This window comes from Cygnus olor, chromosome 3, assembly GCF_009769625.2.
Source record: "Cygnus olor isolate bCygOlo1 chromosome 3, bCygOlo1.pri.v2, whole genome shotgun sequence".
Classification (NCBI taxonomy): Eukaryota; Metazoa; Chordata; class Aves; order Anseriformes; family Anatidae; genus Cygnus; species Cygnus olor.
Window position 1 is genome coordinate 104,097,432 of NC_049171.1, and position 26,204 is coordinate 104,123,635.

General features: G+C 41.8%; 1 protein-coding gene and 1 long non-coding RNA gene across 11 annotated transcripts; one reads left to right on the forward strand and one right to left on the reverse strand.

Annotated features, from left to right (window-relative positions):
• Nucleotides 1-1,685: 1,685 nt before the first annotated feature.
• YPEL5 (yippee like 5) lies at nucleotides 1,686-12,607 on the reverse strand. Of its 9 annotated transcripts, none has more exons than XM_040550710.1 (6): nucleotides 12,517-12,583; nucleotides 10,762-10,898; nucleotides 10,595-10,659; nucleotides 10,374-10,422; nucleotides 5,452-5,624; nucleotides 1,686-3,780 (listed from the first exon to the last, which is right to left on the reverse strand). In XM_040550710.1, exons 5-6 carry the CDS (start codon nucleotides 5,590-5,592, stop codon nucleotides 3,556-3,558), a joined length of 366 nt encoding a protein of 121 aa, XP_040406644.1. In that variant the 5' UTR covers nucleotides 5,593-5,624; nucleotides 10,374-10,422; nucleotides 10,595-10,659; nucleotides 10,762-10,898; nucleotides 12,517-12,583; the 3' UTR covers nucleotides 1,686-3,555. The 9 variants fall into 9 exon arrangements, with proteins under 9 accessions (XP_040406644.1, XP_040406643.1, XP_040406645.1 ...); XM_040550709.1 differs by having other exon boundaries at nucleotides 10,275-10,422; XM_040550711.1 differs by lacking the exon at nucleotides 10,374-10,422.
• A 35-nt stretch (nucleotides 12,608-12,642) lies between these two features.
• On the forward strand, nucleotides 12,643-25,141 carry LOC121066911. 2 transcript variants are annotated; one of them, XR_005818018.1, is made up of 4 exons: nucleotides 12,643-12,900; nucleotides 15,754-15,880; nucleotides 18,099-18,195; nucleotides 23,943-25,141. It is a non-coding gene; the product is annotated as an uncharacterized LOC121066911 (long non-coding RNA). The 2 variants fall into 2 exon arrangements; XR_005818017.1 differs by lacking the exon at nucleotides 18,099-18,195 and having other exon boundaries at nucleotides 12,657-12,900.
• Nucleotides 25,142-26,204: the final 1,063 nt, after the last annotated feature.

Here is a 26,204-nt window from a genome sequence, read left to right on the forward strand (position 1 = left end):
CTTTCAGTAGGACAAAGCAAGATCCCAAGTCTAAAGACGGATTTCTTTCTAAACAAGTTTTACAAAAACTGCAATGTATCTAGACATCACGCAAGCACACCTCTCATGCTAAATCAGAACGTAGGGTCTGAATACTCTTCTCTCTCCCACCTGTCTGACCCTCTCTGACACTTAGGAAATGCTAATAAATACCACAGTTTTTTGTTTTCTGATTTTTTTTCTACTTCTGTAAGAAATACAAGTTTCTGCTAGTGTGGAATGCTTCAGATAATGCGAACATAAACAGAACCTGCTTTGAAGGACAAATTCTTTCCAGCTCCATTCACACAAGCAGAGGCCAGAAACTCAGCACTGTTTTTTCAGTACTTCTTGTTATGAGTGTCCTACAGTGACATTCAATGAGGTTTCTCAAAAGAAACTGAAGAGCTTAAATTCAGCATCTTCTGCCATTTTTCAGGGGACCTCAGACCCGTCTGCAATGCCCAAGTGAATGTCCAGTTCCACTTTCCCTGAATCCCAAGTTATAAACAAGAGGTTCAAGCTTACCTCTAGAGCATGTCACCTCTTCTGCTTCTCACAAGTGCATTTATCTGTTATAGTAAGCTCCCCCCTTCTCCAAACACTGGTATTTTCCTTCCTCTTTTATCTGGATTTTTCTTCTATAACCTGCCTCCCGTTGCAGACAGACTTTTCCTTATACCTGGCAACTGTGTCCTGAGCTGTACCTTCACCAATTCCTTACCTGTTAATCCACTGACAATCTGCCAACTCTGTTTCCTACAGATCAGGGGGAAATCCACAGGGACAAGATTGCCCTGTAAGAATAAGCCTACGCCAGCTGCCCATAGCCAACCCCAAAATCCAGTGTAATGCTACCATTTCTAACAGAGCCGCAGGATGCGTATGCCATCTCCAAAGTTCTTTTAACACCCATGGAGAGATTAAAATGCTTTTTCAGTCCACAAACACAGCATCCAATCTTTTCATCTTACCAAAGATGAGTTTTGCTGAAGTGGCAGTTGGCAGCTTTAATGAAGTACTTCAGTTTTGGGCACACCTAGACAGCAACTACAGGATGAGATCATAGCACAAGATAATGTAAACTCTAATACTCTAACGTAAACTCTAATAACATTGCACCGTGCCAACCACCCCTTGTTTGGGAATCTAAGGCTATTGCCCTATTAAAAAATAACACTTAAAGCCAAATAGCAATGCATTCTATGTGGCTAGGTGTGCTGAAGCTCATCAGCTTGTCTCCTACACGTAAGTTATCTGTAAATAAAGCGTCTCGAGGGAGAATTTTTTGATGGAAAACTCTCCCAGAGCCACCCAGGTGATAACAGAGGGGAAAAGCATGTAGACCGAAAGAGCAATCCAAGGTCTATTGGATTCTGTTTTAAAACTGCAATGGACTTCACTTCAAGACTTATTTTCTCATGAATTCACCTCTGAAATGTCCAAGTGATATCCATGAAGTGATATGCACCTAGCACCTCCCCAAACCAACTGTATACTCTTTTTGCCACCTATTTAGAGAGAGATGCTCATCTACAACTTATCACCATACGCTGTAGAAACCCAATTATTTACTTAATGAAGGGAAAGGAAGATGGATTATATAATTCATTTGGCAGACTCCATGAAAATAAAATAACTGAAAAAGACTGGCAAATACCAATTCAGGACAAAACATACTTTATTCTATTGTAATGTCAGAAGTACAAGAAAAGTACTGCAGATGACCATGCTAATGGGACTTCGGGGGGTTTTGAAGGACAGAAACACAAGATAACGGGGTACTACTGTACTCAGTGCAAAAACTGATCTGAGGCACAAGTACACTACTGTTTAAGCAGCTCGATTCAAGCACAGCTCTGGTATGTGATCTACTCTGTTTTCTTTCTATATGACAAATCTATAGTAAAGCTACTTTTACATCAAATAGGCAGTAGATTCAAGTCAGGGGTGTCCAAATTGCCACTAGGCAGCTAAAAAAAAAAATACCCTGCACAGTCACCTTCCACATTTTAACTTCAGATATGGAGCTGTGGCAAGTGAAGAAAAGTTATTCGGAAAGATCAGAGGCCAGATCTGGTTGTCTCCTTGTACATCTGTGGGTAACTTGTTTCACATTGGCCACTACTTACCCAATAAGAAAAAATAAATAAATATGGATCTTTGATAAAGAATCATACATGTCTAACATTGAAATTAATTGCAGCCCTTGAGATCTTAACTTATGGCTTAAGACAATGAAAGTGTTTGGGCACCCTTGAGTTAATTAAGTTAATGAACAGCATTTTTGCTACAAGGCAAGCAACATCACTGTTTTAAGCGGAGCTGACCTCTACAAGAAAGCAGAAATCCAAGTCACTAGTTACTACTAGGCTGACATGTACTGCTGCCCAGAAAGATAAAAAAGTAACATCACAATGAAAAATTTCAAAGTTGAAAGAGAAGAGAGTTTGAACACCAGAAGTGGCATATGAAAACAAGCTGTTTAAGTTAATCTTTTCACAAGATGCAGCTTGCATAACTCTGCATGAACAAACATGCTGGCAGTCTTCTCCTTTTACACAGCAGTTGTGTTTAACATAAGTTCTGGGTTTAAAGAAAGCTACTTGAAGAATTAAGATCTGCAATTGCCTGTCAACTTAATGAGATTAATAGAGAAATAATGAAGAAAATTTACTACGGAAACAGGAGTTTCCCACTGGATCCCTATCATGACAAACAACTTCTGATTTGTAAGCAACACAAGACTAAACAGACAAGTATTATTTTATATTATTACTATGCTTATAAGTTACATCAGTTTTAAAAAAAAGAAGCCAAGCAGTTTTGCCCTATTTCAAGAATAGTTTTCAATCAACATCAGTTTACATAGTGACTGTGACTTCACAAACAGGAAATGGTGACATCCTGGGGTCAAGAATGACAAAAAAAAAATAATGGGCTCTGTGCTACCAATCAACCTCAACAAGAATATGACACAAGGGCCAGCCCAAGCTGTACCACCACTGAACCTTTAGCACTTGGCACAAATTCGGATCTCTTTAGTTTAGCTAGCAAATCAGGTGAAAAGACTGAGTCCAAAAAAAAGTAGCTAAAAACTTAAGCCAAAAATTGGAATATACTTTTAAAAAAAGCCTGTAATTTTAAAATAACTTTACACTGATATCAGTTTCTGCAAACTTAAAAAAGAAAATTGATCTCTCTCTAACAAAAGAAAAATCCCCCAAACATTTTTCTTTTAGCCCACTGTATCTGCAGATACATTCTCAGATCTAACAGTTATAAATGCAAGAGAGAAAAAGTTACAGCAACTGCACAACATTCTTTCTACGAACAGCTGCTGGAAGGATAGTAAAATATAAAGTAATAAAGAAAGGAAGGTTCCATCTAAAAAAACTCTCAAAATCTTTCCCACTCTGTAGTCCATGAATCCGACTCTGATGCTAAGGTGACAGTGTATGTAAGCAGATTTTTTTTGTTGATTTTATTACTTTCGAGTTTCAAATGAAGAGAACCCAAGAAGAGACTCAAGTCTCTTCAGGAATTGTCAGACGGAACATGCTCCTCAAATCCTTCACTCTCTCGGACCAAAGCTCTTTCCAGGATAACACGGCCTTCCTTGTAGCGCTGGCTGTCTTCAGTAGCAAATTCATAGATCCAACCCAGTTTGCTGTTGCAGTTCTTGCAGCTCACATCTCGAACCATATGGCGGCCAGTGAGCATGACCCGATCCTGAACTTCACTGTATTGCAGATTTACCACCTAACACAAACATACAGGGGACAGGGAATATAAAGAATTAGTCTGCCTGGAGCAAACCTTGAAAACAATAGGCATGACTGTCAACATCTTGAAAGTAGTCTGTGACACTGCATGTGAACTGAAAACTGAAGTGGAATAGTCTGTGGCCCCTGAAAATTTCCTGCTTGAGAAAGTAATGCTTTTAAAGACATACTTCACAGGGTTGTATAATGACCACTGTCTAATTGAGAGAGGCATGAAATCCTATCGTTAGACAGGCAAGAGTGCAAAGTACTGTGTTCAACTTTGGGTGATAAGTTCCTGGTGAAGAGTTTATAAACTAACTGATAGTGAACCACTTGTAAATACATCTACCCTATTTCTAGGAACTAATATGACCACTTATTTCCAGAAATCAGAACTAAAATATTAAGATGTGGTACTTAAAATTCTTGGGAAGCTTTTGAAATAATCATACAAAAAAAAGGCTTGGTGGCTGAGACCGTAAGACATTCACTTTTCATTATACATTCACTTTTTGTGTATGCATTATATTGTCAGTTTAAAATATACTTTTAACTCGTTTAGGCAGCAACATCACAAAATCAGGATGTATAATTCACTCAAAAGTTACGTCAGAACGATATCCAAACTGACAATGCACGGCAAGATTCTAAAAGATGGGGCTGCACTTCTCTTTACACTTTCCACCTGATTATGCCTGCTCTCTCTGCGTCAGCTGTAAGGGTCCTGACTGCAAAATATAAAAATCTAACTTCTTCTGTGATTAAAACCCACTATTTAACACACACACAAAATTTCAACCCCAAGACCATGTGCTTACTGGATGAGAAAGAAATCAGATGCACAGCTCTCTTTTATAGTTATACAGGCTTTTACTTGCATATTCATACTACTGACAGGATTCAGCAAATAACAGACAGAAAGCCCCAGACAAAGCACAGTAAAGTGAAGACACTCATGACACCTTTATCAACTCTGCCAACAGCCAGTGGCTAAATGGCTTTCAATGAACTCAAAACAAAAGAAAAAAACACTAACGGTTACATGACCAGGAACTTTGTGAGAAAGCAAAGGAAGATCACTGTTTCTCACTGACTAATGAAGAAGTCTATATCAAAGGGTTAATAATTAATGCTACAACTCAGGGTTATGACATACATATTTCAATCAGTTGATTTTAATCAAATTTGATAAATATAAAATATTGAACTAATCCCAAGCATTATTACCTGTAAAAGAGAGTGTGGTAACCTAATTTGCTGAAATACTATTAGTCCAAAATGTTTTAGACACGTAAAATATAATCTACACTTCTTTTCTTTCAAACTAAGTAAATAAAAAGCAAATGCCTTTGAAACTCTGATAAACAAAAATTCTCTCACAATGAGTTTGAGGTTCATATTACAGAACTTGGTTTCCAAAGCTAAAACTCCCTACATTTTGGTGATGCCACAATATTCATAATCCTCTTTATAGCCTTTTAGTATCGCAGATAAATTTAGATAGCTTGCCATTAACAGTCAATGCCAAATTTGACTTCAAATACAGTGGAATAGATCAAAAAAATAGTAATTACACAGCACTCTTGGTAGAGTTAAAAACTTCTTGGCTGACAGATTCATATCTCAGTTTTCAGAAGTATTAGATCACTTTTGGCTTCTTACCAACCTTGTTAAAAAGAAAGGCTCTTCCTGTGGCCCCTGTGAAGCGAGTGGAGATGAGCTCAGAGCGATTGGTCAGAATTGTGTCGCAGTTTGCACAGGAGAACAGGCGAGTGCCACCAATATGATCCAGAAAAATTCTTCCCATTTTTAGAACTTATGTAAGTTTATACTCAAGACCTGAAAGCAAAAAAAAAAAAAAAAAGTACATTTAAATAAAGCATCACAGCAAACAAAAACAAAAAAGACCCACATATATTGCTGAATATTCTGCAAACCAATTCAGCTACTCATTGCAAAAGTTCTTTCATGTATAAATTACTGAACTCACAGACTGTATTCACTCTTTTTCACCAGATTAAGAAACACCAAACTTAACCAAAATAACAAGTTCTTTCCTAAAATTGACCACGTCACGAGTAAGAACACACCTAGATACAAGTTAATTACATTAAATGAGGGAAGCATGAACTGGAACTCTTGAAATATTGTGATGACATTTGCAGACCAGTCTCCTACTAGACTATATGGTTCTTAAACCCAAAAGCTTACACTTCTTCCCTATTTTCTTTTCCTCTTTAATATGATGCTGAAATTCCATTCCGATATATATTCCCAACGAGTCACCCAGCTTAGTCAGCACTGGGAAATGAAGTACATAGAAGTACATTGAGTCACCAAGACAATTACAGCGTCATTTTCCCAAATAACACCCCCATCCCCTCCTTTATAAATATATTTTCTCCTTGTTTTGCACATTTATCACATGCAGACACAGAATACCACCATCCTGGATGCTTTAGTCTTCTACTACAGCAGACTGGCTACTGTACTTGACACTTCAATACATATACATAACGATTCATATACATAACATTGGATGATATTTAACTTAACAGTCAGCTGAGTCTTTACACCAGACAGCATTATATAAAACATTTAGAGCTGTCTAATCTAAACACAAAACAGTTTCATTTACCCAAGCTCCATTGCTAAAATACCTGAGTAACTCCCCTGATCAGAAAAAGAGCTTCAAAAGCAAATGTAGATTTGCAATACCTTATAAATAGAACTCTTGCTCGTAGGGAAAATTAAAGTATCTCAATACTAAACCAACAAATTACTACATTAGCTAGTGAGTAGACACAGCGTATCAGACAGTCTAAAACTTAATCACAGAGGATGAGATAACATGACAAAAGAATTTAAAGATGCTATTTTCATTTCAACTGCAGAAAAATTTTATGATTAAACATCTACAGTTAAACAATATGCCTCCATTTATGCTTCAGATGTGGAATCACAAAACAGTATTTTCACTGCTTTTTCATGCACAACAATGCAAAGTAAATCTGTCACTGCAATATGCACATTGTGTGAACATTTCAGAGCAGGAGACAGTGTGCTGTTCATACAGAAACTCGTCAAAGTCTGTGCTCATCAAGTTGACTATTCTACGTCTAATGCCTTGAGAAGAACAAATACCTAAACTAAACACGTTTCAAGTTTTAGAGGCTCAGTTTCTTAAAGCTTACTTCAAGATGCACAAACAAAACGGTATAAAACAAGCACCTGCACACACGAAATTTCAAGTAGTTCATACATACAAAAACCATAAATCACTGGAAAATATTTATAAACAGGTTGTTTTCTTGCAATGTAAAAATCTTGCAATGTAAAAATTCTAGCAATGTAAAAGATGACTAACATTGAATGGAGTGGTTTTAGCGTAAGCTCCTGGCATGTGGATTTTTCAAATCACTAGTCTTCTAGACCCCATCTGAAAGATATATAAAAATTCAAAGCAATGGAATGACACTTTCCTTTAAAGGTGATAACAAAACCCATTGCTCTTCCTGAAGGATAAATATAACAGGTCTTGAGTTTGACAAAATATTTCAAATAATTAGCTGAGCATAGTGGTGTAACTCCTTGTGACTTGACTCAAAGTAAATATTTTTCTTCAATTTTCTCTATCGTACCTTTCTAATATGTGCCTGTATCTTTCATAGCAAACGATGGAGAAAAAAAATTTGAACAATGACAGCATGGAGGAAAATTAACAGACAATAAGTGTGAGTAAGGATCAGTCAGTCTCCAACCAGAAGAAACCACAAATACAAGCAATAGAAGTAATTGTGACAGATATGCCCCTAAGGCATTTGGCCTATCTCTGTGTGCCATTCTTACTAATTTTGGATGCTATTTTTATGTTGATTGTATTGTGTATTAAAAACAACTAACTGATCACATGTTACTGTAAATGTGAAATCAACATGCAAAGGGGTGTTTCTTTCAAGGTAAACAAAAGGCTCACCCTGTCGTTATTTTTAGAAGCTAACATAAAAAAAATACAAAAACATGTCTGTCTTTTACCGAGAGCAACCCAAACACTAAGCTTGCTAAGTGACAAAAACAGATCCATTACATAGACTAACCTAGCAAACCATGATAATTTGAAAAATATACACCAGAACTGTCAGAAATGCAAAGATATCAAACATCTAAAAACATAATTCACTTAACTGCACCAAAAAACAGGAACCCAAAGACACTGAGAATAAAATTTAAATACTTAAGGAAAGTTGAGTATAATTCTTACTAGTTAAAAGTCAAAGTGACACCCAAATGTTTTATTACTTCTGATATGGCGTTATGCATGCAAGTGTTGAGTCCTACAGTCCAAATATTTAAATAAATGCATTAATTAATATACCCAAAGACTTCAGGTCTGAAAAACTTGTACAGAAATAAAAGGCCTAAATCCCTCAATTATTTATATCACCACAGAGAGCTGAAAGATACCTCATCATTAACTAAATGATAGAGAAGCTTCCAACGAGACTTAGGTCCTAACAGAAAGACAAAATGAAATTTATTCAATGGCAGCACAAGGATGTGAGAATTCACACTAAAGTTCCAGCAGAATCTAACAGACCAACTGGTACTGAAAGAACGTACTTCGGAATACAGGACATCAGGAAATGTCTTTTCGAGAAAATCAACACATTTAAAAGTTTAGAAAATGAACCTCTATAATCTGCATTACTAAGGAGTTTTTAATCAGTCTTAAAGAAAAAAACACGCTCAAAATTTATATAATCCTATTAGAATTTCTAACATTTAAAATAACCACTGCACTCATCTGCCTCACGGCAATTTGCAGTTAAAATAAATAACAGCCTAGAACTCCTATCATTAGCTCTCCATTTTCATTGTTACAGAATTTCAACAAACCCAAAAAGATCCAGCTGAAAACTAGTCGCCTTGCATAGTCATTGCATTACTACTCACAGTTATAAAAAGTAGAAAAATTACAAAATGACTTCTAGTAAGACAGCCTCCAAATGCTGCATTTGATCATGAGTTTTCTAAATGAACTAACAATGAACTGTCACTTTTTCTTCACATTTAGTTTACAGAAGTGAATTTTAACTTGGAATGACCCCCCCCACACACACCTTTTTCTTTTTAGGCAAGTTACGAAACACAGTGTTCACTTCTAAGACCAATGCAGAAGGTACTTGCTGTGTATAAAGACTGTTCTCCCATTATGTAAAGATCCTAAAGGGTATACTCACTGTCCACTGGAGGAAAAACAAACAAACAAACAACAAAAAAAAAAGAGCAAAAGCACAACAGAACGAGGGAAAGCAATTTTCCATACTGAAAATGGAATCGGGGCTCATACTCCTTATATACAGAAGTGGAGTGTACAAAGTCACCCAAGATAATTGTGATGTTTTCCCCCCTATAGTTTTCACTTCCTATGTAAAAGGCATGGCCATCTATTTACATTTACACGTGTAAATGATCAAAGAAAAGTCACAGGATTATGAAGCATTAAAGCTCCTCTGATCAGGGTAGGGAAAATGCACAGGAAGTGCACTTTGCCATTCATCCACTCTTTACACTCAAAGATAGTGAAAGTAACTTCCATTTGTGCGGAGCTGGCCAAGTTTCCTATTGCCATTCACAACACCAGAAAGTGATGCTACCAAATCGCACCAATGACATCATGCTACCAGCAGAAGTTGCAATAGCAGTGGACAGAATTTCAGTTACTCACAAAACCAAGGTCTGAGAAAAGACATTTTTTGGCCCATGCTTTCTTCTTTAAAATCAATCTAGATATTTTTGTTGGATATATGTCTCTGACAAAGTCCTAGTCATCCTGCCCTCGTGCAAGTTACCAAGCACAAGTCATAACATTAAAATCATGGATACCAAATTAAAATGACAGACTTCTTTGTATCTCATTAGTGTATGTATCTACCTACACAGTTAAATCTGTGTTAAATCTACACAGTTCAAAGAGGCAGGTACTTCTATGAACTTAGAGAAGATGCCACTGTCCTAAGTCAGCATCCGGAACACCACTATCAACTTGCACCATTGAGAGTACCTTTAGAAGAACTATCAGTGATAGCTCATCTTACCTAGCTAGTAAGGCTTGTTGATAGAGCATTATTATGATAGTACAAGCCTTGATATAGGTTCTTAGTCGTACTGTAAAATGTTTCTTGCCTACATGCTTCTCCCAGTAAGTGCATGGACAGTCAGGAAACATGAGCATTGTGCCTGGGTGCTGTAATATGCATTCCTAGTGCGGAGTGCTCCCAAACTTACATGTCTTTCAGTACTGATTTTGGAAATACCAAGCAACAGCTGTAAAAAAGCTGACATTCAACAAGTTAAATTTCACTACTACCTGCACACAGAGTTCAAACCACCTGAACAACTATGTGATTGGTATTTGTAGTACCTAACCAGCACACTTTCATAAGCAATAACGAATAAAAAAAGTAATGCAAAGAGTTATTTATTAACATTTTTCAAACTACAAGTCAAGGTTTTCTTGTCCCAGAGTCCACCTCTTGAAGACACAGGACCATGAGTGGGAGCTCAAGAGAGCCAGCAGGCACACACCGGACTGCAGATATAGCAGATGCCTCAGTGTTGCTTCAGCATCTCAGATCTACAACAGAAAACAGCTGCTAGTTAAAGGATACAAAGCTCTGACAGCCTCTCATTCTCCATACCTCTAACTAAAATCATTTTCCTTTGTACGGTGAGCAAACAAGTGCTCAATCCCCCTTGAAAAATGATGGTGCATTCCCCTAAATAAAACATTCTGACAATGTACTTACTCTGGAACAGGGCTTAAGATTCATCGTCTCATCTCAGGAACAGGGCTTAAGCTTTATCTTCTCATCTCAAAGATGGGCAAAAGAGAAAAAAGAATACTTAGCACAGCTACACAAGACTACACACTAAAGAATCACTGGGGAAAAAAAACAACACACTTTGTCTTTACCTTGCCAGGTTTCTGCTGCTCACATGTGAGGATGCATATGAAAACATGTAGCTTCTCAGCAGGTCTGACAATCAGCAGTCCTCCAATTTGACTTCCACGACTGTTAAAGCAAACAGGGCCAAGTCTCTGGCCTCTGCCTACATGCAGAATTTGTTATCAGAAAGCACCACACGTAGCCAAAAGCAAAGTAAGAACTGGAACAGGATGCTACACTCCTCAGAGCCACCCCCACTACTCTACGAAACTACACAAGGAAGTTAACGCAAACAAATGACTGAAGAGTCTTTGGCAACGTAATGAACACAGTACATGGCTCCCACCCATAACAAGTTGACTTTCAGCAGGAAACTGCATTTGTGCAAGTGACAGTAGTGTAATTTTCTGTTGTAGACAGTTTTCTTCAGGTAAAGTGAAAGCTTCACATTCAGATAGTGCATTTAAAAACGCTAACGTACGTTATACTGGTGTATGCAAACACTAACACGTGACAGCGGATGCACACAGATGGGTGTTTGTTTCTAGCACAGCCCCTTTATCTCAGTGTCTCCCACACCATAACTTACACCCTTACAATACTCTTGCTAGATAATAAATAAAAGCACTAATTTACAAGTGGTAGCAGATTCAGATTAAATTTCTTCCCCACTACTACACAGAGTCCAATACTAGTAACAATTTGTGTTTCCTGATCATCTGAAAAGAATTAATTACTAAAGTGTTTTAAGAAAGCTGTATTTCCTGGTTTTGAATATTTTTTCTTTATACTAACCATATAAAACGTTTGTCTATCGATCCATCCTGCAACTTCCACAAAGTTGAACTAATTCAGATGTTCTGTTTTCGTTGATTTTAGTGCCAAAGTGGTATAAATATTCACCAGAAGACACCAATGGGTTAATGAGTCAGAAAAAAAAATAAATAACATACAAACACTAAAGAGATGGTGGGAAGACAATGACCATCCCAACTACACCCACTGGCATGAAGGTTGTCAGTATAACTAGCTCATCTCACCGAGAGATTCTTACACCACCTAAGAAATGCCTAAATGCAGAGGCTCTGAAGATAAAGAGAGCCTTGCCCCCAAGTTCTCACAGCGCACAGACATTTCACAAGGTAGTTTTCAAGCTAAGCCTTGCACGTTTCAGCAGGAGCCGAGCAGCTCAAGGTTTACGCGCAGGTCAGATGACAGTAAACAAACACGAACCAGCGACCTCAACAACACCTCAGCCTGCCACGGCCACCGGCAGAGGGAACGCTATAGACACAAACGCAGAGACGCGAAGCTCACCGGGGCCGCCCCCCCGGCAGGCCGCAGGGCCCGGTCCCGGAGCCCCCCTCACACAAAGCGCGGCGCGGGGCGGGCCCGGCCGGGCTCCGTCAGGGGCTCGCAGCCAACCAGCGCGGGCCCGGCCCCGCCGCCGCCCGGAGCCGGCAGCTCAGCGCCCTGACAACAAGCGGCAGGAAACAGCTGACGGGGCGCCACCGCCGGGAGGGGCGCGCGGCCCAACACCGCCCCGCGGGGCGCCGGCAGGGGCCTGGGCACGGCCGCCAGCCCCGGAGCCGGCCCGGGGAGGTGCCGCCGCCCCACCGGGGAGAGCACGGCAGGGGAAGGGAGGCAGCGGCGGCCGGGCCGCGGGGCCGAGGGGAAAGTTGCGGCAGCGCCCGACCGAGGCGGCTCCGTCGCGGCCCCGAGCGGCGGCCGCCACCCCCTCGACCCGGCCTCCCCGCTCGGCGCGGCCGCCCCGCGGTTACCTGGAGCGGCTCCGCGGGTGCGCGGCCGGTGCCTTCCGACGCTCCGGGTGCGCGGCGCCGCCCCGCCCCCTGTCCGCCCCGCCCCGCCCCGCGCGTCAGTCAGCGCCGGCACGGCCCCGGCGGGGCTGGGCTCGGCAACGGCCGGGAGAGGGCTCTGAGTAAACGGTGTTGGTGTGCGCGTGGCTGGGCCTCAGCCTCTGTCTTCTCCGCCGGATTCAGGCCGTTAGGAAGGGCTGCGTCGACGTTAGCGCGTTAAAAACTGCCGGTTGTTCTGGGCTGAGCTCCAGAAGTTCAGGTCTCCTCAGTCCGGCTGGTCAGATCCGCACAGAACTGAGCGTCGACACGGCTCATAGGTGTCGTCAGCCTCCCTGTCGGTGATGCAAAGTAAGCAAAAAGGGTTGGGAGAGTCTGTCAGACAGCAGTCACCTCGGAGTTGGTGGCACAGGGACAACAAAAGTATGGAGAATAGTAGGAGAAAGCCATAAAGACTGTGCCAGGGGGACCATTTATCGCCAGAAAACAGAGACAACAACCTGTCTGTGGTGTCCTTGTTATTAACAGATTGTTCTGCTGGGCCTCACTGAGCAAGTGTGAGCTTTGCTCCCGGTGGTTTGTTCAGTCATGTCATGGGAGTTCTGTGAAGGTCCCCATTTTAATCATAATGCTGCTGGGGAGATCGCTGTAAAGGACAACAACAAAAGGAAAAATATGATAAAGTGCTGGTGCTTCAGCTGGAGTTGGTGACTGAGTCTTACCCAGCTCTCTGCTGCTGAGGCATGCATACATCCCGGGCAAATCATTTTTTTATGTCCCCTTTTCCTCTCCGTAAAATCCCCTCACAGGAATACTACCTGCCATGCTGGGTAGGTGTATGTTTACTTAAGGACTGCTCATATGATCTCCAGTCTGGGCATACAGAGAGGATGCTTCTCTGAATGTTGCAATCGTGTAATATAACCATGAAAATAAAGCACAAACCTCTAAATAGCATTGGGGAACATATGGGGACCCCCTCATGGTCAGGGGTTGCTGGTGGTTCCTGCTCCGCCTCAGCAAGGTGGTGGCAAGTTGCGGGACCATGGGGGCAATGCTGGCTGTCAGCAGGGATGGCTGCGGAAGCCCATCCTCGTAAGTGATGCTTAGCGACATGGTTTAGTGGGTAATATCAGTGGTAGGGGGACGGTTGGTGATCTTGGAGGTCTTTTCCAACCTTAATGATTCTATGATTCTATTACTTTCTCACAAATAAGGAAGGTAGCAGCACGAATCATGAAGAAACCAAACTGATCATGAGACAAACAGAGAATGGATTAGCCTTTGTTCAACAGATGCTGTCATGGACTGATGTTTTTATCTCCCTTGTAAAGGAACTTAGAGGAAAGGGGGCAGGGGAGGGCACATTTGTTAGAATGAAGCAGCAGGCTCTAGCAGCTCTGCTGGAAAACACCAAAAATACCAAAAGGAATTTCCAATTAGTTTGTAAGGGAGATGCTACACATCAGCTACAGGGTGAATAACAGGAACAGCAATATTGTACCACATGATACTTCTTTTCAAAGTAGCCTGGAAACATCAATTAATTCTCCTCTGGCATAGGCAAATTCAATGCACTCAACAGTTCTTTCCTATACTTCACATGCCAGGATTTGGGAAGACCCTGGGCCTTTTCCACAGCCGATTCATATCATGATAGCTCAAATGACCCTGGAGGAACCAGTCTGCCATGCGGCACAACCAGGCAGAAAAGGCCTGGTGCTAGGTCTGGAATTTAATAGACTAGAGAGAGATCAGGGGCTGCCTGTACCCAACAGTCCTAGGAAGGCCCACCCTTGATACTAAATCCAGTCTCCCCCTACTGTGAGTGATACTATAAGAGGTGTTTAAGGGAAACTGAGGTGATTGAGGACACAAACTGCACAGTGAAAATCTGACACCAGCATATTGATTTAATTAAAACCTCTGATAAAACTTCAGCAGAAGTCAGCGAGCCCTGGGTTTGTCCCATTGAACTAGCATCAGGACTCAAAGGCTGTTTATGCAGATCTCTCTTTAAAGATGAATGTTAGGCCTTAGTGGTTTTTACTCCTACTCGGTCTCCAGAAACACTAACAAATTTCTAGTACATATGTGGATTCCTGTGTGTCAAAGCCAAGCCTACCAAACGTGCATCCCAAAGAATGGGCAGGGATCTAGCAGGATTGTCCATTGCTGTTTCTCCCATGCCCAGAACTTCTGGCAGCAAAAATACTAAGCCAGACATGCAGGCTGTGATTTCTGAGATACAAACTTGACTCTTATATGTCCCCTCTATGAGTTCTCAGCTTTGCTGCTCTTCAAAGACTGGGTTCGTTCCACTAGATGCTCTTGTTATTTGAAAACAGTTACTGATGACCTGTATTTTTCAGTGGAGAAGGTGCAGCCTGCAGCTTCATTCTCGTAAAGTGAGCCTATTGACAGAAAAAATAAATTTGCTTTTCATTTTCCCCTCAGAAGCTGGCCATTCAGTCCCAGCACCCTGCAGATAGCAAGCTGAAACCTGTTTCTTTTGGCTTGGCTGAAAACCGCGATGGACACAGGTGCCCTTTACAGATAGATACTTTTTCAGATGGCTATGTTTTGTCAGGGGAAATTATTTATATAGTTAAAGATTAGAAGATTAGGGTCAAGGATGAGGAGGTCTCTCTATGCCCTCTCTGTAATGGCAGACCTGGTTTCATTACCCTGTCGCTGCCCCCCTTCCCCTGCCCTCCCAAACTGCTGGTCAGATTTTAGAAGGTGCTTAAGTATAAAATTCCAAAACATTCAGGAGCCATATCAAAGAACAAACTTAATGTCCAAAGAGAGCTTGGAGTTTCTGTGCTTTTACTAAAATGTCAGGTACAGTGACAATAAGCAGACTTGATGCCAGGGAATATACAAAGCTCTCCTGCGTCAATGAAGAGTCATCATTGTGAACATCACCATTCAGGGAGGCCAACAGAGGGGCAAAAAATCAACCTGAAGCCAGCCACTATTGCAATCAACAGTACTTGCTGCCATTCTCTAGCAAAGAAAGCACAGTAGCTAAGTAGAATGGGTGTTGATACAAGCACAGCAAAGATGGGATCTTGCATTTTTTTGCATTGCTAGGCCTTTTTCTGTTTTCCACAGGGGAGGAAGGTTACTGAAATGAAGAGAACTTTCAGGTTGTGGTCTCTCGCAAAAGGATAGACTGATTATTGTTCCTCCTATTTACAGGTTCCTATAACCACTTCCTTGTCAAGGGTCAGGATTACTCCATCCCTCCTTCTCTGAGAATGTTTAGAAACCACACCTGCTCCAGAGGATCAAAAGAGGTTTGGAGGACATACCATCTGTATGACAGGTGTGTGCTTGCTCTTTCCTTTGCTGCTGTGTCCCACATATCGCTATATAGTGGCAACACTCTGCAAGATCATAAAAGTTCACTTTTTTTTTTATTTTGGGGGAGATTTTATCAAGTGCCCTATACTTTCATAATGGTCATCTGATTGTGTCCCTTCCTCAACACAACATCTTGATCTGATGCACACATGTGAGTCAAGAGAAGATGCAGTGGGATGGTGCTCCATTGATCCTCCTGAACAGGGCAGGAAATGATTTAGCTGTCAACTCCCATCTGTTTTACAACAGGCAATTTCAAGTGAGCTATCTTATTCAGCTAAGGTAAAGCTGGAACCATTCCTTTAGCACAGAAACAAAAAAAACAATAACCAAACAAAAACAAAATCACAACAGCTGTCTATCAAGAAAGGAGATAAATATTTTGAGAGAGAACAGCTACTCCAGTTTACATTGACTTCATCAAACAGTCTAGGTGTTCCCATTGTTTGGGAGCAGTGGATGAAAACAAAGACAGATTGGGCTAGAAAGAGCCCTACACAGGGAGACTGAGAGAGCACATACTAAATAGGACACATTTTAATGGCTACACAGGATCACCATTTTTTGATATAATCAGAGGAAAATACTAGATTAGGTATATGTATATATACACACACCTGAGGCCCAGATTAATTCCCAGAGCTTTCTGTTTGGTTATACTTGCATCAAGAGAATGAACTGGTCTATTACATTTGTCATTTCATAGGACAGCGAGGAAAGATTGTTGTAGCATTGCCCATCTTTTCTGGTTGCTGTTCCTAAAGCTCAAGGTGGGTCTTCCCAGCTGCAGTCAACATAGCATTTCCTTGAATTTCTTGGAGCTGATTCAGTATTGTCATCAGTCTTTTAACAGTGCCACCCTTCTTCAGGAGGCGCAGCTTTAGGTGTCAAAGGTGAACCTAAAGGAAAGAGCCAGCCCTATTCTATATTTAATAGCCTCTTTTGTTCATACATAGCTACACAAAGACATTTATCGAGGATGATGAATCTAAAGGAAGCAGAGATCAAAAGGCAAGCAAAGTCTGGGAGAGGAAAGAAGTGGCCCACATAGAAATTTAGAAGGGAACAGTATATGCAAGCTTACCCAATAAATATCTTCTCTTCATCCATACCACTGAAGCAGTAGGGGAGAGGCTTGTTTTGTGATCTGCATACAGCCTAATACATGGTTGTAGTCAAATATCCCTCTGAAGGCAGAATACACAAAATGGGAGGAGAGCTCAGTGAATATATGTCCATGTTTAAAACCAGTCTCCAGGGTGAAGAACCTTGAGAATACAGACTTCAAATCTGTTTTCTGCCGATCAGTAAGCACAGGTGAATGGCATCACCTTCTTAAATGAACAATGTATTTTAGCAAGTGAAACTTGATGACAGGAGCCCACAGCTGATGAAACAGAAAAGGCTTAGCTCCCCTTCTGCAAATGCTTTAGAGATCTGAGGGGGGCTGTCAGCACAGAGGCCAGCTGTACAGCTGAATGTACAACATCATTTTTGCACCTGGGATAAAGTAGGAGAGACCATATATAGCATATAGCAGGGCATTACTGAGATTGCCACAGAAGAGAGAACGGATTGCCTGAGAAGGAACCCAGGTACGATAGCAGCAAAAAGCTGGATGATAGCTGCGTGTCTTACATCTGAAACTACAGCCGTGAGAATTTGTACTTGCACAGTATCATCCATGCAAAGGCTTTAAAGTACTTTGCTAATCTGAATGAGCAACACAATTCTTACCACAGAGATAAAGATCAGGAGTGCAAGTGAGGCAAAGCAAGTCATATGAAACCCCTTGTCAGGCTAGAGTGGGGATGGCAGAGTTCAGCCAGGAGCTGAGAGCAAGGAGTTTTCCCATTTACTGTGCTCTCCAGGCTTCACTTTGGCCAAGAGCCCAAAGGACAGTGTGCTTGGTGGCTTTCATTTAGTCAGCTGCTTACATGGCAAAGAATATGATGTGGCACTGGTAATCTCATGTGATTGTACACCAGACAGGGGCAGATTTAGACTAGCAGGGGGACTTGTAAAGGTAGCCTGACTTACTCTAAAGCCAGTGAAACTGGTGAGTGTAAGAGGAGTACAGGGAATTACAGGTTTAGACTCAAGTGGGCTCACACAACTATAGAACAGCATGTGTGTAAGCAACGCACACCATGCCTGATTCAGTTTTCTTATTTCAATAGGACTACACATAGATTGCTCACATTTGACAGATGTGAGCCAGCTTTCTTCCTAGATTTGTGAGACATAACATGTGAAGGTGGATATTGGCTTTCACAGGTGATTATGCATCAACAATTATATCACAGACACACAATAAGACATTACCAGTATCTCAGCAAGGAGCCGAGCTGCAGCAATGACAGCTTCACGTGTGACAGGTACACCCAACACAGCATGGGGTGGAGGGCACCACAGGGCTACCTACTGGAAGAGGAAGCCTTCAAAAGTGGCCACTGCATGTGGTTTGAGAGGAGCACAGAGCAGGAATAAAGCAAACAACAACATTAATTAACCAATAGAACATGGAAAATTATTCCATCGTTACTGTTGTTGCATCATTAGTCAAGCTTCTAGGCATCTGGTAATGTGACAGCTAATTATTATTACTACTATGTTTTGACAGATTTTTAAGAGGCCTCACGTAGGTGCCTCACTCCTCTTCAGTTTACAGAGGCTTAGGCAACAGGGACTTATTCACAGTCCAGCTTCAGACTGGAACATGAGAGGCTAGATGAAGTAATGATTCTTTTGTAAGCCTCTAACAAGCAAAAAGCAGATGTACATTCACAGGTGCCCTGTTAAAACCTAGAGTGGTTTGAAAAGATTATTTAGATTGAATTAGCCAATTTCTTTACAGGCTAGTTAGTGAGGCTAAGTGATCCTTGTAGACCTGCAGCATAAGAGCATATGGTCTTCTGTACGTCCAAGCACATCCTGTGGTTTAGTAGAGCTTAGGACACTGTCAGGCTTATAATGCACACCGTGAAGAGAGGTGTCAGAAGTGCCTAGCACGTGTTTATTTGCACTACTAGCCACCCCCCACCTCCACTAACTCAACAGCATTCAATAAAGCAAACTCCAGAGGGGATGAGTGGATAGATATGAAGAACCCTTTAGCAGACAAAAACAAAGGGGTAGTGGGGGGTAGTCTTACATGAATCCCACCCCAAACAAAAAGGAGGAACTGTGAGCTGTAAGTAGACCTGTTCATCATGGGACCCATATCTGCTAGCATATATAGACAGCTCTGCATAAGTTAATACAAAGTAAACTGTGAAAAAGGGCACCAAAAAGATACTGGCTTCTTCCCTTACCTTAAATGAGGGCAGGCTTAACTCCAAAATATTTGTCAGGGAGCAGCAATGAGCCACTGTTCCCAAGGAGCACCAAAGCCAGGAGCCAAAGGCAATCTTAGCACAAACCCAGTTCTGCAAACAGCAAGCAAAACCAAATGCTGGTAACAGGGTCAGTCAGCACGACTAGACACAGCAAGCAATGAAACAGGTCCATGCTCCATCCAGGAACAAAAGGAAACAGCAAGGACAGATCACAAGCTGTGACAACCACAGGAGGGGGCCAGCCATCCAGCAGAAAAGCCACCTGCAGAGAAAATCAAAGGTCCATTCAGGAGTCCAGACAAGAGGCAGGCATACCTGCAATGCAACTCCAACAGGAACTGAGCAAATCCACAATTCAGAATTTAAAGGGAGCCCCCAGGCCCATGAGCACAGGGCATGGGGGCGGTAGCCCCAGGTGAGACTGGTCAGTGCAATTAATGTCTTCGAGTGCCCTTAGGGCCCTGACTGTGTTTTAGAGTTAAAATGGCATTGCTAAACCAGGAAGAGGGTGATAGGAACAGGTTAACTTGAACTTCCCATAGTATAACACTTACGTTGGTATTTCCTGATACCCATTTAAAAAAAATCAGTTATTGTAATTTAGCATGACCTTAATCCATGAAAATGCATTGTAATTTGTCTGGGGGAATCTTGGGCTCAAGCGTGATGAATTTACGAGAGAAATGTGTCTGATCTTGATCCAAGTCCTTGCACTTTTTGTTTCAAAACCATGCACGCTCTGGGCAGTTTCTGATTCACTTTGAGGAGACCCAGTTTTAAACAGTGGAGAACAAAGCAACTCCAGAAGAAACACAGTGTGGAGAAACCAGGACTGGGACATTTTTTAAACTTGATACTTGACCCATGCTTTCTTATTTTCCTGTCTCCCCAGTTCTAATGCAGTAGTAATCTCTCTGAGCCCTTCTGTACTTTTCCTACCCCTCCAGTTCGAATCTGGTAGTCAAACTTAGTAGGGTTTGGAGTTTGTGTTTTGTTGTTGTTGTTGTTGTTGTTTTTAAATCAAGTCAAGAAGCAAAGTCAGAACCTCGTGTTTTACAGGCAGTGTAGAAACCACTTGTGAGCCATGGAAGTTGGCTTCTCCAGGTCGTGTAAGTCCTGAGCAAATTTATTTGTTTGGAAGATTTCCAATGGGCAACTTACAACAGAACAGAGCAATGCAGTATGCTTTCTCCTAAAATAGCAAGCAAACAAGGTAAATCCAGAGATGCTTACACACAAAAATTGCAGCTGATGAAACAAAAGGAACAGCTCAGGATTAGGGGCAGCAAAGCAGAATGACAGAGCCAAGAGATGGAGTAAAAATAAATAGGTCAAAGTCTGTCTGAAACACTGTGAAAAGCTTTCAGCTCTCAATTTCACTTCAGCACCTGGAAAGTTGAGAGCAGAGTTGAACCATGTATCAGGCAGGTGATTTTTCTGTAGCTGTTAATTGCCCCCTGATTTCTGAAGGCACCACTAATGGCCATTGACAGCAGATCTGTCACACCGCCCTTTGCCTGCATTTCTACCTTCTGGGACCGTGATGCATCCACAAGCCACATTACATTGCTATGTAGCCATCCGCAGGCAGCCCACATACTTCCTTCTGTGCTAGCTCACGGTTGCTAATAGCTGTCATTAGCTGCTGAGAAATGAAGATGGTGGCTCTCAGCTGGGAGGAGGTTGGTGTGCACTGGTGACTCACTGCACACGCCTCTGAGCAATACATCAGCAAGCACAACTGGAACTGAACAAGAATTGGTTGCTAAATGATCACATTTGGTTGATTCATTCTTCTTCTTCTTATTATTGTTATTATTATGGCTAACCTGGGAAATTTTCTTTTGTGTGGCATAGCTCTGTCTAGGCTGACACCTGATCCTTGGCCCTCCATCTCAGCTATTAGGTTACTGCCACACAGCTTGGTTGTTTTATCTGTTCCCCCATGGTCCTTTAGCCCACACCCACAATCTGATCTTTTGTATGCATGTAGGCAGTGGTAGGCTCTAGTTCAGAGTCAGCTGTTAAACACAGAAGTCTAGGTAATGCTGGGAGAGAGCTGATAAACATAAATTAAATTGAAACCCACAGAAATTTTTCTTTATATCAGTGCTTAAAGTAAGCCTATGGGGCAAACAATGAGCTGAAATAGGCTTGTATGTAAACCATTTAGAAATAGCCTGACACCATTTTAGAGTAGAAAACTACCTTATAAAAGAAGCCCTTCATGAATATCTCACTGTAATATCATAGCCCGTTGCTTTTGTTGCCTCAAGCAAACTGGTGTTTGGCAGTTTCTTACAGATCATTCCTCCTTGCTGTGCAGTGCCTGCTTGGTTCTCTGCAGAGTATCAAGACTCTGCTCTGAGTCTCTGCTGCTGTACTCTGATTCTCTGCTCTGGGAAGTCATTTAAGTCTGTGCTAAATTATGTGACACCCATCCCACCCCCCCATGGTGTTGTGGAATTATAAATACTCAACATGAGGCAGAGCAACTCAGAAATCAATTTTTGGCTCATAACAGCAGCTCTTGAACTGAGACCTGCAGCACTGAGGTAGGAAATTCTTTCCTACTGGCTGAGCAGGACTCAGCTTTCCAGATACTGCTTGCCTCTTCCCTTGCTTCTAGAAACCAGCATACATAAAATGGAAAATGGAAAGGCCACTGTAGGAAATAATCTCCTGATGTTACCCTTCTGTTAGTTTTACATATAACAATGCAGCCATAGCAGGACTGGTCTGTTGTTGGGAGAGAAAGAGGAAGCTGTCTGTGCTATGATGAAGAGGAGTGGAGGCCTCCACAAGGCAATTGTCTGCTGGAAGGACTCTACACAAAAAACAAAACAAAACAAAAAAAGTCTAGAGAATGGACTTTGTTGTTGACCTGACAAGCAAATCATCCTTAGCACTCTGCATGATGGCAGGAACCACCAATCTCACCTTGTTTTTTCTGTATAAACTTGTATATAAAAGCAGAAGGGAAGTAAAGGAACGGGTTACATCCAGGCAAAGAAGTTATGTATAAACATCCCTTCAAAGTACAACAGCACACAGATGTGATTAGAATGTGCAGTTTGTCTCTCCTGTCTTTGAAGCCTGCTGTGAATTCATGCTCTCAGGACCCACACTGCACTCAGGCTTGCACTTTAGCAGGTATAAAGGGAATCAATTCCAGGCTTCATTGATAGAAATTTTCCACATCTTCCCTTTTTTGAGCCTCAACCCTGCCCTCTGCAGTCCTCACTGGGATCTGGGAGCTGAAGACTAAACATTTAAGGTTACACATGGGAAGATACTTGAATATAGCCTTTAGAACAGCAATTATGCTACTGAGAAAGGGGTTAACCTACTCCCAGGAGGCAGAGGCTGCAGTCTGCTGGCAAGGATTTGGGAAGAATACCTTAAGGAAACCAGACATTTATGTCAGAGTTACCTTGATATTGTTAGAGGCAAACAGGAGCTTTTTCTACCCCGAAGCAGTGTTTCTGTTAACAGAATTCTGATAAGCACTTATTTTTAAAAGGAGTGATTCATAGATACTCATTTTTATTTAAAGATTAATTATTTTCCAGGGGATTTAAATCTCCCTTGACAGTGTTTATAACTCGACATGCCACAAAGCAAGGCTGTCGCGTAGCATTTGGAGGAGAATACTGACTAGAAGGGAAAGAGAAGCTGCTTATTCTCGTTTCGCTATCTGGATGGGAGGAGCTGCAGCCAGCCAGCGAGCAGAGCCATGTGAAATGCTACAAGGAACCTCAGGAGGTCACCCCTGTTGCGAGGCATGATCAGCTAGAACAAGCAGCAAGATGAAAATTAGCCTTGGAAAATAATTTCTGCTTTTATAATTCAGTGCAGTGCAGATTTGATCTTTAGGCGTTGATTTATATTGTGGGTATGACCATCCCCCTTTCTGTTCTCACCTAGTCCAATTTGCTTGGAATGGGGAATGACTCTCAGTGCAGGCTCATGGTTGATGTCATCCAGAGACAGCACTGGTGTTAGTGGCCCCTGGAGTGTTTCCACCAGTGCAACTAAACTACCTGGACAGTCTGGGCCAAAAGGCCATGTGTGGACGGCCCTGCAGGGAGACAACATTTTTTAATTACCTGGCAGAAACCCTTGGAACTGAGGGATTGCCAGTTCCATCTGGAAGGAGTGATCCCAGCTGCCCACTGTAATTTCTGCTACCTGTATAGTGGAAAAAACTTGTAGTATTAGCCTTTTTTTTTTTTTCCCTCTGAGGAGCTAAACCTATGCTCTTTGAAAAACACAAAGTGATATTGGTTTGGTAGGGGAAAGGAAAAAAGTGAAGAAATCTGAGACCTACACAGAGGACTGACAAATTTGCAAAGCGTTTTCAGTCACGGGGTTCAGAGGGAATATTGGGTTAAAGAAATCATCATCATTTGTACCAGAAGTAATTATGTGAGTGGATTAGTCACTACTGGCTTTGGCAGGGCTTTTCATTTTATTTCCAATAAGAGACTGCAATCTCCAGTCCTGTCAAAGCTGTTTGTGGTACACTGGCCAAAAAAACGTCCATGAGGACAACATGGTGCAGTATCACTGGCTCATCTTTTAGGCACTGGGGGAGGAGGACATTGAGTAGCATTTTGGGGGGATAAAAGGAGTGCTGTCTGTTTGCATTAGCCTTGGACTGTTTGAGTTTTTCTTTCCATACAGTGCAAAGCTCCTGGAATCAAGGTGAAATGTGAAAATCTCAGCTTCTTTGGAAAACAAACAAACAAACCAAAACCAAAACCACCAAAACATTTCCATCTTCTAGGGTTGTGAGGTGCTGATATCAAACAAAGGTGGCTAGTGAAGCGGATCTTACTTTGCCAATTCAAACCTTGCTGCTTTAGAGCAGGGCTGGTGCCTGCCCACCGTGGAGACGTGAGGCTGCCAGCTGCCAGCTCAGGAGATGCGCAGTGTCCCAGCATGCTGCCTGGAGAGCAGAGCTCCATAACCTCATCAGTTGTAGCAGTGAAAATCAGCCCAACGCCCAAGAGAAAATAAATGTAGGAAACACACTGTAAAGAACGCCTACTGTGGTTTCTCTCTTTCTGGGTGTTTGAGGTGGGTGAAATTGAAATATCCTCCAAAGCCTTCCTTTAGGTTATGTTGGGATGCAATTCCCCTGGTTCCCCCTCGGACTCCCATAGCATTCAGAACAGACTGAAACTCCCAACAGCACTGATTCCCCAAATGGCTTGAAGAAACACAATCAGCAGCAGAGACCAAGGGAGAGGGCTTAGAGTTTGAGAGTGTTTCATAATAAATTTCTGGAAACCCTGAAGACTTGCACTCAGATATGAACTTGCTGTTCTTCTTTCACTTTTAGCAGATGTTTATCCACTGCACAACCACCACTAACTGCTGTTCACAAAGCGATTAACGAGTGCAGGAGTCACATAGAGCTGTGTTTTAACCATTTAAAAGTGCAATCATAATTTTACCATACAGCAAACTGCTCTTGGTTACTTGGCTACTTTTTTATGCTACCACTTCTCTGAAGGATCCTCCAAATTCAATGGAATATTCCGGCACATTTATTCAGCTTTGATTCCCTGAAGAAATCCCAGAAAACAGGGTTTAGAGACTGTCTGAAGCAGAAGCAGCTATTCTGCGGACAGAAATTCAGAGACTCCAGGCCAAGTACATCGATTAGTTACTGCGAGGACCAGGCAGGAAAACTTGGGCAGCCAGGCTATGGCTTAGGGCCAGGAAAACAGCTGCTTCTAAGTTCTTAAAAGCTAGATGCCTTTGTGTAACACAAGTCGTGCAGAAATTCTTAACTCTTCAGTCTGATCCTATGTCTTTTGTTTTTTTTTTTAAATGAAAGCTCATCAACCTGCTTGAAAATATGTTCCATACCTATCTTGATTGCCTCTCTCTTCCACAGGCAAGGTGAGGTTTCCTATGAAAATGAACCCTGGAAAACTTGAAGAGCACAGGACTTACTCCTGCTTGAATTCAAGTCTCCCGAGAGATTTCTTGTATCCATCTGTATGCACGTGAATCTAACCAACACAGGCCACGCCAGCCAGGAAGAAACAGGCACCAACAAGGACAAAACAGGACCTCACTTCTGGTCCCCAGCACAGGGAATACCCTCAGCAGCAGTAAATGCAAAAACCAGAAAGCTATTCATGGACTTCCAGATTGAAACTACCTTTCTTCACAAAACAAATTGCATTGCTTTCCCGGTGCTTGTCAAGTGAGAGGCAATGGTAGTTAAAGGACATTTCTACAATCCACAATTCCCGACTGAGAAAACTTGAAAAGACATTTAATATATGAGACGTGAAGAAATTGTGAAGCATTGCAGTTGTGAAATCCATTAGTACATACAGCTTTCAAGGAATGCTAAAAAATTGGGGATGCGTAGAACAAGCTTAGCAACCTTATAAACTCAGAATATTTGCTGTGTAAAAGTTGTGGTATATTTCAAGAAAACGACCCCTCAAAATGTATGATATTTTTCCTTGTTTTTCGTGCACTACCTGCATGGCATTGTTCCAAGCGCCTGGATTTCAGTTCAAAGTAGCAGAAAAGAAAATGTGTAAATTGAATAGATTCAACAAAAAAGTCATAAGCATTTCTGAATTAAATATACACTTAAGAAAAATCTTCTGTCTCACAGTTGTGTCCAAAAAACATTCCTCAGGTTTTCTGAAGCCCTTAGTGTACACACTGAGAAGGCCAATGTGAGCACTGGCATCTCCTTGGTCCTTTCTGTTTGTATAGCTAGTAGTAAAAACAAGTGCACAGAGTGCATGAATACACTAGCAGTTGGATGTCCAGTACTAGCTTATTCTCTTAAACCCTCCCCAGGTTATTCCCCTTTCCCTGTCTGGAAGCATTAATCAGGGTGGTTAACGGGCTGAGTGTCCTGGGTTTAAACCACCCGCCTTGTAGATAGACAAATGAATTGACTAAGCG

Coding starts and splice junctions, on each gene's coding strand:
- YPEL5 (XM_040550708.1), bottom strand. CDS start 5,592: ATGGGAAGAATTTTTCTGGATCATATTGGTGGCACTCGCCTGTTCTCC. Junction 3,781..5,451: donor GAGCCTTTCTTTTTAACAAG/GTTGGTAAGAAG, acceptor TGTTTGTGTTAG/GTGGTAAATCTGCAATACAG.